The sequence below is a fragment of the Perca flavescens genome, chromosome 2 (genome assembly GCF_004354835.1).
Source record: "Perca flavescens isolate YP-PL-M2 chromosome 2, PFLA_1.0, whole genome shotgun sequence".
NCBI lineage: Eukaryota > Metazoa > Chordata > Actinopteri > Perciformes > Percidae > Perca > Perca flavescens.
In genome coordinates, this window is record NC_041332.1 from 16,170,065 (window position 1) to 16,184,180 (window position 14,116).

Consider the following 14,116-nt stretch of genomic DNA (forward strand, 5'->3'; position numbering starts at 1 on the left):
TAGTCACATGTGTATTAACACTGGCTTAAGAAAAAATTGAGGAATGGTGAAAGAGGAGACAGGGGATTTCTAGTACTTCATCCTCTCAACACTATGGACTCAAGCCACAAAATCTCAATCAGCTGTTGCAATCGACAAACAGGGCTGTGTAGTTGAGAGGGAAAAGCATGTGCTACAACGAAAGAACTACTTTTGAAAGCACTACAGTGAAGCTTTTAACTTCCCCAATCATAGCCAGTGTCATTATCTTCACTGTCTCTAAAACTCTTCTTGTCAGAGGAGGGAGAGAGATAACACTTAGTGTCAGGATTATCGGAGCAGAGGAGGACAGCCGAGAGAGACAGGAGACAGCAGACAGAGAGAAACATGAAGCAGAAAGCTCTTCAAAACCATTACAGAAAATACATGCAAATGCACGTGCAGACACAGCAACCGTATAGCGTGATGTGTTTTATCTCGTCACAGCCAGTGTAGTCTATATCGACGACGTTTAATTTCCGGGATTGTTCAGGTGCCGCCGAAAAATTCCACCGGATGTCCCTCATTCCGGTGGGATGTCCGGTACCTTCCGCTTTCTTTGTGTTGGCATTTTAAACTCTGGTCGATTTAGGAGGACTATGGTTAACCTTTTCTCAGATCTCTGCAGGGTAAATCCAGACAGCTCGCTAGACTATCTGCCGAATCTGAGTTTTCTGTTGCACGACTAAAACAACCTTTGAACGTACATGTTCCACCAAAATAAGTTCCTTCCGGAGGCTATTTTTCAGAGGCACCATTGCTCTGTCCGGCAATCAAGACCATTGTGATTGGTTTAAAGAAATGCCAATAAACCAGAGCACATTTTTCTCCCATCCTGGAATTCTGAGTGGACTAGCCAGACCCTCCTCCGCAGCACTATGGAGGAAGGTCTGGCAATGTGAGAATACAGCCAGTGTGTAAGAGCCTGCTGCTCAGGTGTGGGGCCAAATCTGTAGCAGAAATTGTGTCTGATAATGGTGGTTTGTATGTGCACATGCACAGAAATTGTGTCTGATAATGGTGGTTTGTATGTGCACATGCACAGAAATTGTGTCTGATAATGGTGGTTTGTATGTGCACATGCACACAACCATGCATTCATAGTAGCACCCGTATAAACAGAGACTACGTCTATACATAATGACAATTAAACCTTAATGAGACTGTGAAAGAAAGTTGTGAAGCCATGTTCACACATATCAGTATCATTATAGATATGAGTTTATACCTCATCTCTTTGATTAACCCTTAAATGGTGAAACCCAGAAAAATACAATGGAATTTTCTTATTTTTTTGCATTTCTTATTTTTTTTTTTTCAAGTAACCACACAGTTTTTAAATTATGAGCATCTATACCAAGCAGTAGAGATGTACGTTAACAGTACACTTCAATCTGCATGAATGTTTCTCTGTTTAATGGGATTCTTTGCTGATTTTAAAGCTTTGTGTCATCTTAGTGTGGGCAGTGTGTGCAGATGAACGGTATTTGTGTTAGTGCCAAATACCGTTTTTTTTGCACACACTTCCCACACTGCCATTGCACAGAGCTGGTTTAAAATTGGAAAAGTACCCCTTTAAGTGAAATAAAATACAATACAATGTTTGTATAAAACTCCTGAAAAAAGGGGGGGTAATAATTTATATAATTCTGTCAAATTAGCACTCTAAAACTAAACTAAACTAAATTAAAAAAGAAAATGTAATTGCTTGTGAGAGCTTCTTCACAAACACAACACATGCTAAGGGTGATTTTTCTGTTCCTAACCTCTTGGAAGAAAACCACCTGTTAAGGTCTGGTTCTAAAAACACAGTGCACCATGTAATTTTGTTTGGGCCTAGCATACTTTTACCGAGTGCTAGCTAATTTTTCAACAATATCACAGCTCATAATGTGCAACGAGAACATGATAATGGTGCATGGACATACTGTATACTTATTATGGTCATGTCTGTCTGCCTAGACATTATTTATGACATGGCATCACAGTAATATCACTTTCTACTAATTTCTACTAATTTTCTACAGATTTCTACTAATCTGTTACACATTGTTGTGTGAGACAGCAAAGGTTGAGACACTAAATGTGTTAATAGTAACACATTTACAGTAGTGTATTCACAAAGCCACATATAGACCATGTACCACCTTGAGAATAAACAGAGTAGCATTCATTTCACTTCAGAGCATCTGACTACATGAAATATGATTACCTGTCAGGGCTGATCTGGTCTACATGTTCTCTGGATCTGAGCAGCTCAAATTATTAAAGGCCAGTGAAACTGGATACATTCACTCAGGCCTGGCATGCAGTACATGAAGTGCTACTGTTTGTCTCCAATAATTCAAAACTTGATGCATGTGAATTTTTTCAAAGAAGAAATTGCCACTTCACAAAAGTAAATTACAAAATGACATCAGAGCCCAATCACCTTATTTTTGCTTGAAAAATATGCTATTCAAAGAAAGAAGTACTATACTGTACCTCTATGGGGAGGGGGATATGTGAAGTAGTTAAAGTAACAAGCAAAGGCACAGGAATGAAGTTGGCCTTTGGGATGTGAGAATGTACCATAAATCACAGGGCCATGAAAGTCCAACTGAAACTACAAGAGTGATGTATGGCTACATCTGGTGTAGGCACTTGGCTAAATTTCAAGTTTGAGAAGGAGTGTGTAAGGAGATCTACTGTAACTTCAGTGCCTCTCATGCTCCTCTCACTCTCGCCTCTCATGGAGCATCAATCATGACTGTATGGCAAACACCGATACCTAAGCACACAAACACACTACTCCTCCCCCCTTTTTATGCCCTCCCATGTTCCCACTTTTCATCTGTTTCATACAAACCCACTGATTTAGTCGGACTTGAACAACACTGGTGTCAAATCTGGAGACCACCAGCGGCCCCTCCATGAGCTGCCAGCCCTACCTCCCCGTCTTCCTTCACCGAGCCGAGGCAGAAGGCCTCACCTCGACACCCCGGTCAGCTGACTCTCCAGAGCGGTGTGAGGAACATGAAGAGAGCCTGTCTATGTTCTGTTTGGATGACCTGGAGCCTTTATGCGAACAATGTGCAGCTGTGAGCCATGCAGGACACAGGGTTTACCTCCTGACTGAGGCTGCAACTGACTGCAAGGTAGGACTTTGCAACTACGACATTTTAAAACATCAATTTACAACTGATGTAATTATTTGAGCCCTTGAGAAAAGTACGACTTTAAAGCTGGGCGAGAATAAATAAACATAACATAATGTGTAGTTTAGGGAACGTTAGATCAATATAAATGGATAATTGTTTATTTTCCATCTTCAAATCGCTGCTTTTCCTTGTACTTTACTTGTATTTGTAATATTTGACATTGTTTTCTTGCTATTTTTACTTAAGTAAAAAGCAACCTTTTTTGCTTTCAACTTTTGTTTGTCTATTTGTCCTTTTGTCGTGAACATTTCAACCAAAAGGATTTTCCCTCCTCAAATTGTTTTGATTTAATATGTTTAGAGGCCTTAATGACTACAGTATTTTACAAGAAAAGATGCACTATTAGAGAAAAGACAGGACAAATTTGCATATTTTTGTGTAGAGGAATGTGTTTTTTAATATTTCCTATCAAATGAATCATCTTGTGAACCTTGAGATTTATCTTTCGACAACTTTGAGGGAGCCACTAAAGTGAAAGTCCTGAAAAAGGCTTCTTTTTCTTCCAATGAAAGCAATAAAACATAATGCTGAAGGATTCGATACAGAGCAGCTGGCAGGAACACACTGTTTTCCTCAAGCAGGGCAGATGATTGTCAACAACAGGGCGCCCTGCTGCAATAAAGCCAAACAAAGCAGTAGTACATACAAAGATGTGAAATAACAGCAGAGCTCTCACATGCCCAGGCTCTTTCCAGATTTGAACCCTTTTTTTCTTTTTTTGCTGAGGCTAAAGGGTGCCCCTTTGTGACTTTTTTTGTACTTTGTCATTAGCATGCTACTGTGGCCACAGCAAGTGGATATTTCAACAAGGAGGCAGTCAGGCATTTTTTTCATCGCCTGTAAATATTTATTTTCCTGCCCAAACAGATGCTGCCTGTTAATCCAAGATGAGTTTACACAGGCAGAATTTAGAGTGATATTAAAAGAGGCACCAAACTGAAAACTACGCTGGTAATTACTGTTGCTGTCATCATGTCACAAAATGCATGTTTAAGTCTCATTGGGCATGCAATATGACCTATACACACACACATACACACACACACACACAGAAGTTGCCAATGTATTATATCTGCACCTATTACATTAACGATGGCAATTACAATGGATGTGGTTGTTTAGATTTACAAAAACAACAGTTTGGTGTTGACCTGCACACCACCTGCAACCTGCTGCCATCTCAGACAACGCACACACACACACACACACACACACACACACACACACACATACACTAAAATGCTAAAACTAACCTGAGAGCTGGTGGATTATGCTAAATTCCTGTGAAGTCAGTTTAAAGTAATTTTTAAATATTACTAATTTATGAAAGGTCCTTTATTATAATCATTTTCAGGTTCAGCTTTATTGTATTTTGGGTTTCTACTAGAACATGTTTACATGCTTTAATTTTCAAAAAACATAATTTTTCTCATAGTGTCTTTTTGAATATACCTGTATTCCCCCTCTGTTGAAACACTCTGCTCTGATTAGTTAGCATTTCTAGGTCTTCCGCATCTGCGGTCTTGGAGTCTCTGCACCATCGTTGCGGCCGGGGAATGACTGTAACAGCACTGTAGCGGCAGTTTCTACCTATACATAGTATAGTTGTGACATCACAACCATACTGAATTCCTCATGGCTTGTTTAAAGGCACACTTTCTGAGTACAGACCCTATTATTGTGTTATTATTATACCCTGTTTTCTTCTTTAGTGGTACAGAGTTTGGTGACATCACATAATCAGAGTTTCTGCAGTGTTCACCAAGTTTTTAAAACCTGTTTAATACCACAGACAACTGAATTTAAAACCATTTCATAGTCATACCGATAAACATATGATGGAAAACTGTATTTGTATTATATATGTCAGTATTTGTCAAATAAGTGTACTTCACTTAAGTACACTACAAGTAATGTTACTTACCATAAGTAGAGTACTTGAGTAAATGTACTTAGTACTACTTGTTTTTGGCTATCCTTTAATGGTTGCATCAGATACTAATGGAGCATTGTTTAAAGTAATTCTCCCTTTGGCCCCTAGGAGGAGCTCAGGACATCACTAAATGGACTGAAGAAGAAGATAATATGCTTTGAGGTAGTCACACAGACCTGCCAACATGTATCCAGACATAACCAGGTAGAGCTGTTACTAAAAATAAAAAAATTATAAAAGTTCAGATGCATTACAAACTTTATGATTGGTTCACTGCTTTATGACCTCTCTTCTTTCCTTGCACGTTCCTTGCTTTTCTGTTCTTCCCAGGCTGAGGCCAAACTCACAGAAGATCACATAAAGAAGGATTTTGAGAGTCTTCACCAGTTTTTGAGAGAGGAGGAAGCAGCCAGGCTACTCGTGCTCAGGGAGGAACGGGAGGAGAAGAAGAGAGGGGCAGAAGAAGAGATAGACAGAATGAATCAGGTGATACAATCTCTGGAAGAAAAGATCCAACTGGTTGAAGAGGAGCTAGATGCAGGTGGAGATGGGGTTGGATTTTTAGAGGTAACATCAATCAAATGTTACACAATTAGACAATGAATGGGAACAGGTGCTTGTATTTGAAACAGTTACCATGCAAACTCTTTTTTTTAAAGCACTACCAAGACACGATGAGTAGGTATGTGACCTTTCTGGGTGTTTTTTTCATACAAAAGCAGACATACATGCGAATGCAACTGTATAACTGTCTGCATGTTCATGTCTATTTACTGCAGCACACGTCACAGGGAGCCACAGAAGGTTTGCAGACCTCTAATAGATGTAGCCAAACACCTGGGTAACCTTCAGTATGCCGAGTGGGAGAAGATGAAACACATCGCCCCGTACAGTCAGTTACTTTCTATACATCCATGCACTTCCTGTCCCCTTCCTCCCTGCTCCCTCCTTCTGTACCCTCTGATACCCGTTACATCTTCCAGCTCCAGTGACCCTGGACCCCAGGACAGCTGGCCAGTCTCTGAAAGTGTCTCCTGGGTTAAACAGCTTCCATATTAACCCTGGACCCTCACATGGGCTGGAACAGAGTCTGGATCTTGCTGTCCCTATCCCAGCTAACCCTGAACGTTTCCACCCTTATTCCCGCATCCTTGCGAGAGAGGGCTTTGAATCAGGACTGCACTGTTGGGATATTGCGGTACTTACATACTGTGTGTACTAGAGCCTGAGTATATAATTATTTATTAATACTGGCTTAGAAAATAGTTTCAGTATACATGATTCATAGGCTGCTTTTTCACTTTCTGGAAGCAAGTTTAGTCATTACACACTGTCAGTGATAGTAAAAGTAATGTTCAATATCCATTCTTATCTGGCACAGTAAAAATCACATCTGGAGGATCCTTGCCAAAAATGTGCGTTATGCCATAAATGTTTGTCAAAATGATGTGTTTATGTAAACACAAATAGCCCATGTCATGATTTGGTTTACTCTCAAATATTGCTAGTGTCAGTCTCAAGAATAAAGTATCAGTTCTAGTAGTATCTAGTATACACACACCCTGAGATAAATTTGTTTCTGAGATGCTAGCATATGAATTCTCCCTTCCATCCGCCCTGTTTGTCTAATCTTTATCTCTATTGATTTCAACAGGTTGGTGCCACCAACAATTGGACCATCGGTGTGGCTGCTCAGTCAGTGTCCAGAAAGGCAGCGTTTGAGGTCTGTCCAGAGGCAGGACTCTGGTGCATCAGCCTGCGAGAAGGCGAGTACCGAGCCCTGACCGCTCCCGCTCAGACACTAAACTCACACCAGCTCAGCAGGGTCCGTGTGAGGCTGGACTGGGATGAAGGGACCCTGGATTTCACGGACGCTGATTCTGAAACACATCTTTTCACGTTTAGACATCGCTTTACTGAAAAGATGTACCCATTCTTTGAGAGCACAGCGTTGTGCGGGGGCTTTGCTGTGTTGGCAAAGAGAGTGAACATCTGCGTGGGGTCAGATTACGTCCCCGTGGAAGACACTGCTATCACTGAGGAGGATCAGGTAATGAAAAGTGAATCTTGCACTGAGGGAGACATTAATGCTTCATCAACCAAAACCAGCAGCAAGATATTAGAGTGCGGACGTCTGACGGAAGACAAAAAAATGCCGATTTGTTCTATAAGAGAGGAGAAGAAAACAATACCTCAGAGATGCACCACGAAGGACCAGCTCATTAAAACAAAACCCGCTGGAAAGGAAAAGACGAACGACAACAAAACTGCTGCCAAAAAACGGAGCAGCAAGCCAAGGCTCAATGTGACCTATCATGTTTCACTGAACAGAGCTCAACAACATTGAACGTGAATGACAAACAAATCATAACGTTAGTCCTATTCGCAAATACTTAGCATACTAACACTGAAATAAGATAGGGAACATGGTGACTTTAGCTTACAGCACCGAAAACAACCGCTGTGCCCAAGTACAGCCACTAGACTCTAGAGTCTTGTATTAAATACTTATAATTCAAGAATTGATAAGATTGGATTTTGTTTCTAAGCAGTGTGATGAAAAAATATATTTGCTGTGGGCTCATCAGTATTTAAATCCTCTGATATTGTATTACATCCCAACAACAAAGGCTAATAACGTGAGTTTTACTTGAAATTGAAAGCTGAGTTTTAGCTCCATTTGTTCTGTTTTGTTTCTTTTTTTTTTTAGAAGATGAATGTAAAACTCTTCAGTGTCAAGTGTTCAAATGCAATGCAAGAAAAAGATGCATTAAATGTGTTAAATAATATAAAGTTTATTTCATTGCAAAAAAAAACAAAAAACGGCATCACAATCATATTTCCACATCAGTATTTTGAGATGTATTTGTCTTTGGAAACACATCTCTCTCTTCCCCCTTGAAATATACAGTCCTGTCTAATCCTGCCTCATAGACACACTCTCCCCTCCATGATGGCATTATATAGTTCATCAGTAACAGCCTCGTAACGCCCAGCACGACTGTTCAGAAAATAAATCTTCTCACTTGCGTCTTGTGGCTTGTATCCTTCCCTCTGCAGCCGTGTCTTCTGGATTTTGAAAGTACCTGAGGACAAAAGTGGAAAGTTCATGTGTGAACTTTCCACTTTGAGTGTGTGTGTGTGTGTGTGTGTGTCACTGTCTCACCTGTCGTGTCAACAGATGGCATGAGTCGCAGGAAGACGGGGCGTGCGTAGGAAGGCAGGGCTTTCTGTACAGCGAACAAGAACGCATCGAGGTCAAACTGGCCTCCTGTGTGAGCTACTGCTGCCATACCGGCCTTCCCCTCCACACCTGCACGCGAACAGACAGGTGAGGTTAATAAACAGAAGACACATTAAGCCCTTAATCTTTAGTCTTTGTTTGCCCGTCCTGCCTGTCTCGTCTCATGTCTACCTGGAACAGAAGCTCCATAGACGGCAACAACAGTGTGTCCCAGCAGGCGGCTGAGGACTCCCTCCACCTCTGTGGTGGAAACGTTCTCCCCTCGCCAACGAAACGTGTCGCCGCTACGGTCCCTGAAATACATGTAGCCGTATTCATCCATCACCAGCATGTCACCTGAGAGACAGCGATAGACAGACAGAAACAGAAATGATAACAATCGTCATCATCGTCATCCCTGGAGGGGATCATAGAGTAGAGGACAAAGACGAAGGTAAAGTCTGTAGTGATGATGACTCACCAGTACAGTTTTGACTTTGATCTGATATGATGGTGATTCACAGTGTTGTTTGTAAATGAGGCAATCATAGACAGAGAAATTAAATATACATTTTCTAATGATGACTCATTGTAGTTTGCTTTACTGAAGTAAAACATAGTGTATCCTGTGGACAAAGCATACATTATGTTTTACTTCAGTAAAGCTATGCAATGCTCTCAGTGTGTCTGTGGGTGTTTGTTTCTACTGCTGTCCTCTGTTCATTTCAAGGGTTAAATAAAGTGTAGCCTCTCTAGTTGTTGTTGGGTTTTTTTACTCAAAGGGAGCTGAAACATATTCCAGCATGTATTGGGGGAAAGGTGAGAAGCACGATGGGCAAATTCCCAGCCTGTCATCACAGACAGTGAATCACTAACATTCACATTTTAATTCAAAGTTTCCAATCCAGCTGTCTTGTACTGCATGTCTTCAGACTGTGGGAGAAAACATGTATGAACCCAGACAGTCAATCATCATTATTCTGACTGTATTCTAAAGAAACACAATGAAACACACCTGAGACATAAGCAGAGTCTCCCATCTTAAAGACATTGTGAGCTATTTTCTGATTGGTGGAATCCTTATCAGCGTAGCCATCAAATCTCCTCAATGGATCAGTGTGGTTGATGCGTCCCACTAGCATACCTGGCTCACCTGCAGAGACAGAGAATAATGGGGGGAGGGAAAAAAGAACATTTTGATACATTTGTAACATTTTTATTCTGTGTGTGTGTGTGTGTGTGTGTGTGTGTGTGTGTGTGTGTGTGTGTGTGTGAGGGTAAGATATTAACACAATAGATCAAACTACACTCACCTAAAGGATTATTAGGAACACCATACTAATACCGTGTTTGACCCCCTTTTGACCCTTTGTGTGTGTGTGTGTGTGTGTGTGTGTGTGTGTGTGTGTGTGTGTGTGCATGTGTGTCTGTGTGTGTGCATGTGTCTGTTCTCACCAGGCAGACAGGGTACACAGAGTCCCTGTGAATCCCTGAACAGATCTCCGTTCTTCTGTACCCTGATCAGTCTGATGGGGTAAAAGTTGGGCAAGATTCGACTGTTGAAGCCACACGCCCCCACCTGGACATGTAAGACATGTGCATGACACAGGATGCAGTGATGAAAATGTGTCACCCTACCTTGAAGTTATTTAAAACAACACACACCTTCCCGTCTATGTTCAGCAGGCTGCAGTTGCACTCTGTGGCGCCGTAAAATTCCCCAACTCGTCGGATTCTGAATCTCTGGACAAAGTCTTCCCACACAGAAGAGCGGAGGCCGTTTCCAATGGCAACACGCACCCGGTGATGTGCCTCGGATGAACGGACCGGCTGGGCCAACAGGTAACGACAAATCTCACCTATGTATTGAATTACCTGGACAAAAAAAAGAGAGATTAGTCAGTTTTGATTCAAGAGAATCACTTGCGCAAGTGGCCTGCAGCTGAACACTCCTCATTGTTAACAGGATTTGGTGGCAGTGTGTACTCACAGTGCACTTGTGTTTGACACAGTCATCCCAGAAGCGACTGGCTGAGAACTTCCTTCTGACTACAACAGTCAAACCAAAGAGCAGACACTGGCCGACACCCATGATGGTACCTGTAAACATTCATATTTTCAGAGCATATACGCACACGAGGAAAGACATAATGACAATAGTCAACTGTTTTTCTCTCCTAAAGCTTAACAGTATACTAGCCATACGTGTATCATTGATCTATGGAAGCAAAATACATCACAATAATGGTTGTTTCAAATCAGTGATATTATACACCAGGGATATAAGGACACAGTACATAAACTTCAAAACCAGCTACTGGTACTGGTATGGTTCAGTCAGAAAGAAGTAGTTAGAATCCTGGCACACAGATACTAATGTGTGGGTGATGATGTGGTGATGTTTTCAGTAATGGCAGCAATATTATTACAACTTCTGAACTGTAAAGTTATTAGGTATGATTATGATCATTATAGTAGCACCATGGTATAATTGGTATGGTGTTATATTTGGAGAGGATAATACATGAGGGGTTTTGAAAAGCCACAATGATATAATGTAGGGAGTGAGCTAAATATGTCACTGATTATGCAACAACAACATGTCTTCTTGTCGAAGACAGGAACAAAACGATTATGGCTGGGAGAGAGCGAATCGAGTGAGGCCTACCTGCAGAATGATACAGGGGAAGACAGTTGTAGAGGATGTCATCATGACACAAGCCAAAGGAGTGGAAACCAAAGGCGGCGATGCGATAATACCTGACAAGAAATATGGAATAAACTGATTGACATCCATCATCACCAGATACTTATGGTCCTGATTTTAACTGATGCACTGCAGTTTGTTGATTCTGATGTCAACATTTTAAAGGCTTTTAATTATCCTTCATAGGTTGCTAAATTTCCCTGATCTCAGAGCGTAAAAGTTACTAAGTAGACAATGACAAAATAGAATTTTTTGATTCCTACATAAACTTAACAGTGCACCATCAGATGAGATCACAGATAAACTCACCGACTGTGCACCACCACAGCTGCCTTCGGCATTCCTGTTGTACCCGAAGTGTAGATGTAGAAAAGTCTGTCTGCAGAGAGAGAGAGAGAGAGAGAGAGACAGAGAGAGAGAGAGAGAGAGAGAAAGAGAGAGAGAGAGAGAGAAATACAGAGACAGAAGACGTGAAAAGTGAGTTGTGTGTTGTGAGTTTCACATGTGTGGTATGCACTGGGCTCCCCCATCATTCCTTAACATGTTTCTGTCAGTCTCCTTCCAAATCCTCAGTATTTCGAACAAGCAAAGACATGAAAACTATTAACTTAGGAATGTCATGTGACAACAAAGGTAAAAACAATACAGATAAGCAAATCAATGAGAGAAAAGTGCAATCTGCACAGACATATCACCTTATAACTCAAAAGTGAAGTTTAGAGAGAAATTTAAATGTAATATACCAACGAAAAACTTAACTATATTTCAAAATGCACTTAAATGTTGTATGAGGTTCAGTATCTCTGAAGTGACTTTTTGTTGTGTGTGTGTGTGTGTGTGTGTGTGTGTGTGTGTGTGTGCGTATGTGCATGCTCTATCCAATACAAGAGAGAGTGAAATCTGGCAGTTCTCTCTGGCAGGCAAAGACTTGCTAAAGAAAAGGTGTTGCAATCAAAACTTTTGTGATATGTAATGTCATAACATGATATGGCAACACAGTAATACCCCAAACCCCCATGGACAAGCACTCAGTGGCACCTCACCATTGAAGTTCTTCCTGAGTGTGTAGCGTGGTGGGTGTTTGGGCGAACTGTCCAGCAGGGCATCCAGGCTCTGAATCTGGAGGCTGCAGAGCTTCTCTTCATCGTCCCACTCACCACTGCTGAACAAAACCATGTGGGGCTGCAGAGAGCCACTCACCTCTGACACCGCTAGGAGACAATCAGAAGTCATGTGTTACAAATGTGAACGCAAACTGCTGTGTGCGTACAGAGTAGGGCTGGGCGATACGGAGAAAATCAGATATCACGATATTCTTGACCAAATACCTTTATATCGATATTGCGGTGATATTCTAGGGTTGACAATTGGTGCTTTAACAAAATATCTTCACACTTATATTTTAGATAAATAATCATCAGTAATATGGACATAATGTCTAAGTGGGGAAAAGTCAAATAATAGAACAGTCTGGTAAGTTGAGAAAATTACATCACTTAACTATAATGCAGCCTTTAAAACCAGTAAAAGACACCACTTATGTCATATCACGATATTACCATATCCAAAATTGAAGATGATATCTAGTCTCATATCACGATATCGATATAATATCGGTATATTGCCCAGCCCTAGTACAGAGTAGATCTATCAGTCATTATATCCAGCTTCCTACGACGCGTTCCTACCTTCTCTCATCTCTGTCCCGAAAACCATTGCCCGAGCACCAGACACGCTGACACAGTGCAGTAGCGAGTGTTGTCGAAGGTTGTGGTTGATGAGTGCAGCCTCTACGCCGACCATAGCCAGACCCAACCACAGAGCCACCATTAAAGGCTGGCTTTCCATGTACAAGGCCACCACATCTCCCTCAGCCCATCCCTGTGTCAGTGCCCAGTGAGCCACAGCATGGCTCCTCTTTTGCAGCTCCTTGAAACTCCAAATCTGAAATAAAATGAATAATTATGGAAATGCAGTAGCTACGATTTGACAATAATATGACTGATTTGATCTGGGGGTCTGTGATTCTGTTTGATATCCATTTCATTGTATAGGTGCTGATGCTGTTGAAGCTGCATTTATTTGTAATCGTCGTTGAGTCCTCACCTCTCCTGTGGCCTCATAGATCAAAGCAGCTTTGTCTGGGTGCAGTTTCACCATCTGGCCAAACAGGGCAGGGATGGTGCTTCTATTTCGCAAATTGCGGTACATGGAAAACCTTATACGCAGGATGACGACCAGACACCTTTTAGATAGAGAGGAGTAGAAAAAGGAGGGAGGGATGAAAGAAAGTTAGAAATAGGAATGGAGAGTAGGCAGCATGGAAGATATAGAAGTGTCAAATATGACAATGGGAGAAACTCGCACATATATACAAGCACATTCACACAAACTCCTTACATTAGGTCTCTTTTGATGGTGCGTAGAGCTACATGTATGAACTTCCAGGATCCCCTCCAGACCATGCAGAGCCCCAGCCCAGCCAACAGGCTGCAGAGCCAGGGGAGGGAGAGCAGGGTGACAGCCCCAAACACACTGAGGAACGTTGTGACACCACCCACCGCGTGCATGGTGCTCTCTGTGGAGATACAAACAGTGACTTCATGCAAAACAAAAACAGAACAATTACAATCCAAAAGAAGTATGTTTCCGTGAGAGGAGGCTTTACCTGTCAGAGAATGTCAATCTCGATTCAGCAAGAAATAAAGAAAACAGCAGCAAAGCTCTTCCTCAAGTCCAAAGATGTAGGCTATCGGTAAAGTTAACTTTTTTTTCAGTCGAGCCACAGCCGCTTGTAGCCTACTCGAGAGCTGTCAGAAGTCAGAAGGACAATACGTGATGAGCGGCAGCACGTACTGAAGCTGAACGCAGCGCAGCTTACAACATAAACTGCTGCGTCTGCTGCTCCCTGCGGTGTGATTCATTCCCCCCAGGGAAAACAACTTGTCACGTAGTTTGATTTATTAAATCATAAATGTCTGATTTAATGGGAAACTATGAGCTGTACGTTTCCTGAGTAACATTCAGAATGCCAC

The 14,116-nt window shown here is 41.6% G+C and overlaps 2 protein-coding genes across 3 annotated transcripts; one reads left to right on the forward strand and one right to left on the reverse strand.

Annotated features, from left to right (window-relative positions):
* Positions 1 to 2,863: 2,863 nt before the first annotated feature.
* LOC114574023 (tripartite motif-containing protein 35) lies at positions 2,864 to 10,200 on the forward strand. Of its 2 annotated transcripts, XR_003695016.1 has the most exons (9): positions 2,864 to 3,155; positions 5,260 to 5,355; positions 5,482 to 5,718; positions 5,811 to 5,833; positions 5,931 to 6,043; positions 6,135 to 6,349; positions 6,806 to 8,828; positions 9,833 to 9,961; positions 10,061 to 10,200. XR_003695016.1 is itself a non-coding variant. In XM_028606300.1 (7 exons), the coding sequence occupies exons 1-7, from the start codon at positions 2,931 to 2,933 to the stop codon at positions 7,496 to 7,498; spliced, it is 1,602 nt and encodes a 533-aa protein (XP_028462101.1). In that variant the 5' UTR covers positions 2,864 to 2,930; the 3' UTR covers positions 7,499 to 9,118. The 2 variants fall into 2 exon arrangements, 1 of the variants encoding a protein (XP_028462101.1); XM_028606300.1 differs by lacking the exons at positions 9,833 to 9,961; positions 10,061 to 10,200 and having other exon boundaries at positions 6,806 to 9,118.
* On the reverse strand, positions 7,966 to 13,941 carry LOC114574013 (long-chain fatty acid transport protein 1). Its single transcript, XM_028606293.1, has 14 exons — positions 13,750 to 13,941; positions 13,482 to 13,659; positions 13,188 to 13,326; positions 12,770 to 13,025; positions 12,125 to 12,292; positions 11,391 to 11,460; positions 11,043 to 11,134; positions 10,365 to 10,474; positions 10,040 to 10,249; positions 9,830 to 9,953; positions 9,390 to 9,527; positions 8,567 to 8,731; positions 8,318 to 8,464; positions 7,966 to 8,237 (listed from the first exon to the last, which is right to left on the reverse strand). Exons 2-14 carry the CDS (start codon positions 13,649 to 13,651, stop codon positions 8,080 to 8,082), a joined length of 1,947 nt encoding a protein of 648 aa, XP_028462094.1. The 5' UTR covers positions 13,652 to 13,659; positions 13,750 to 13,941; the 3' UTR covers positions 7,966 to 8,079.
* Between the last annotated feature and the right edge of the window lie 175 nt (positions 13,942 to 14,116).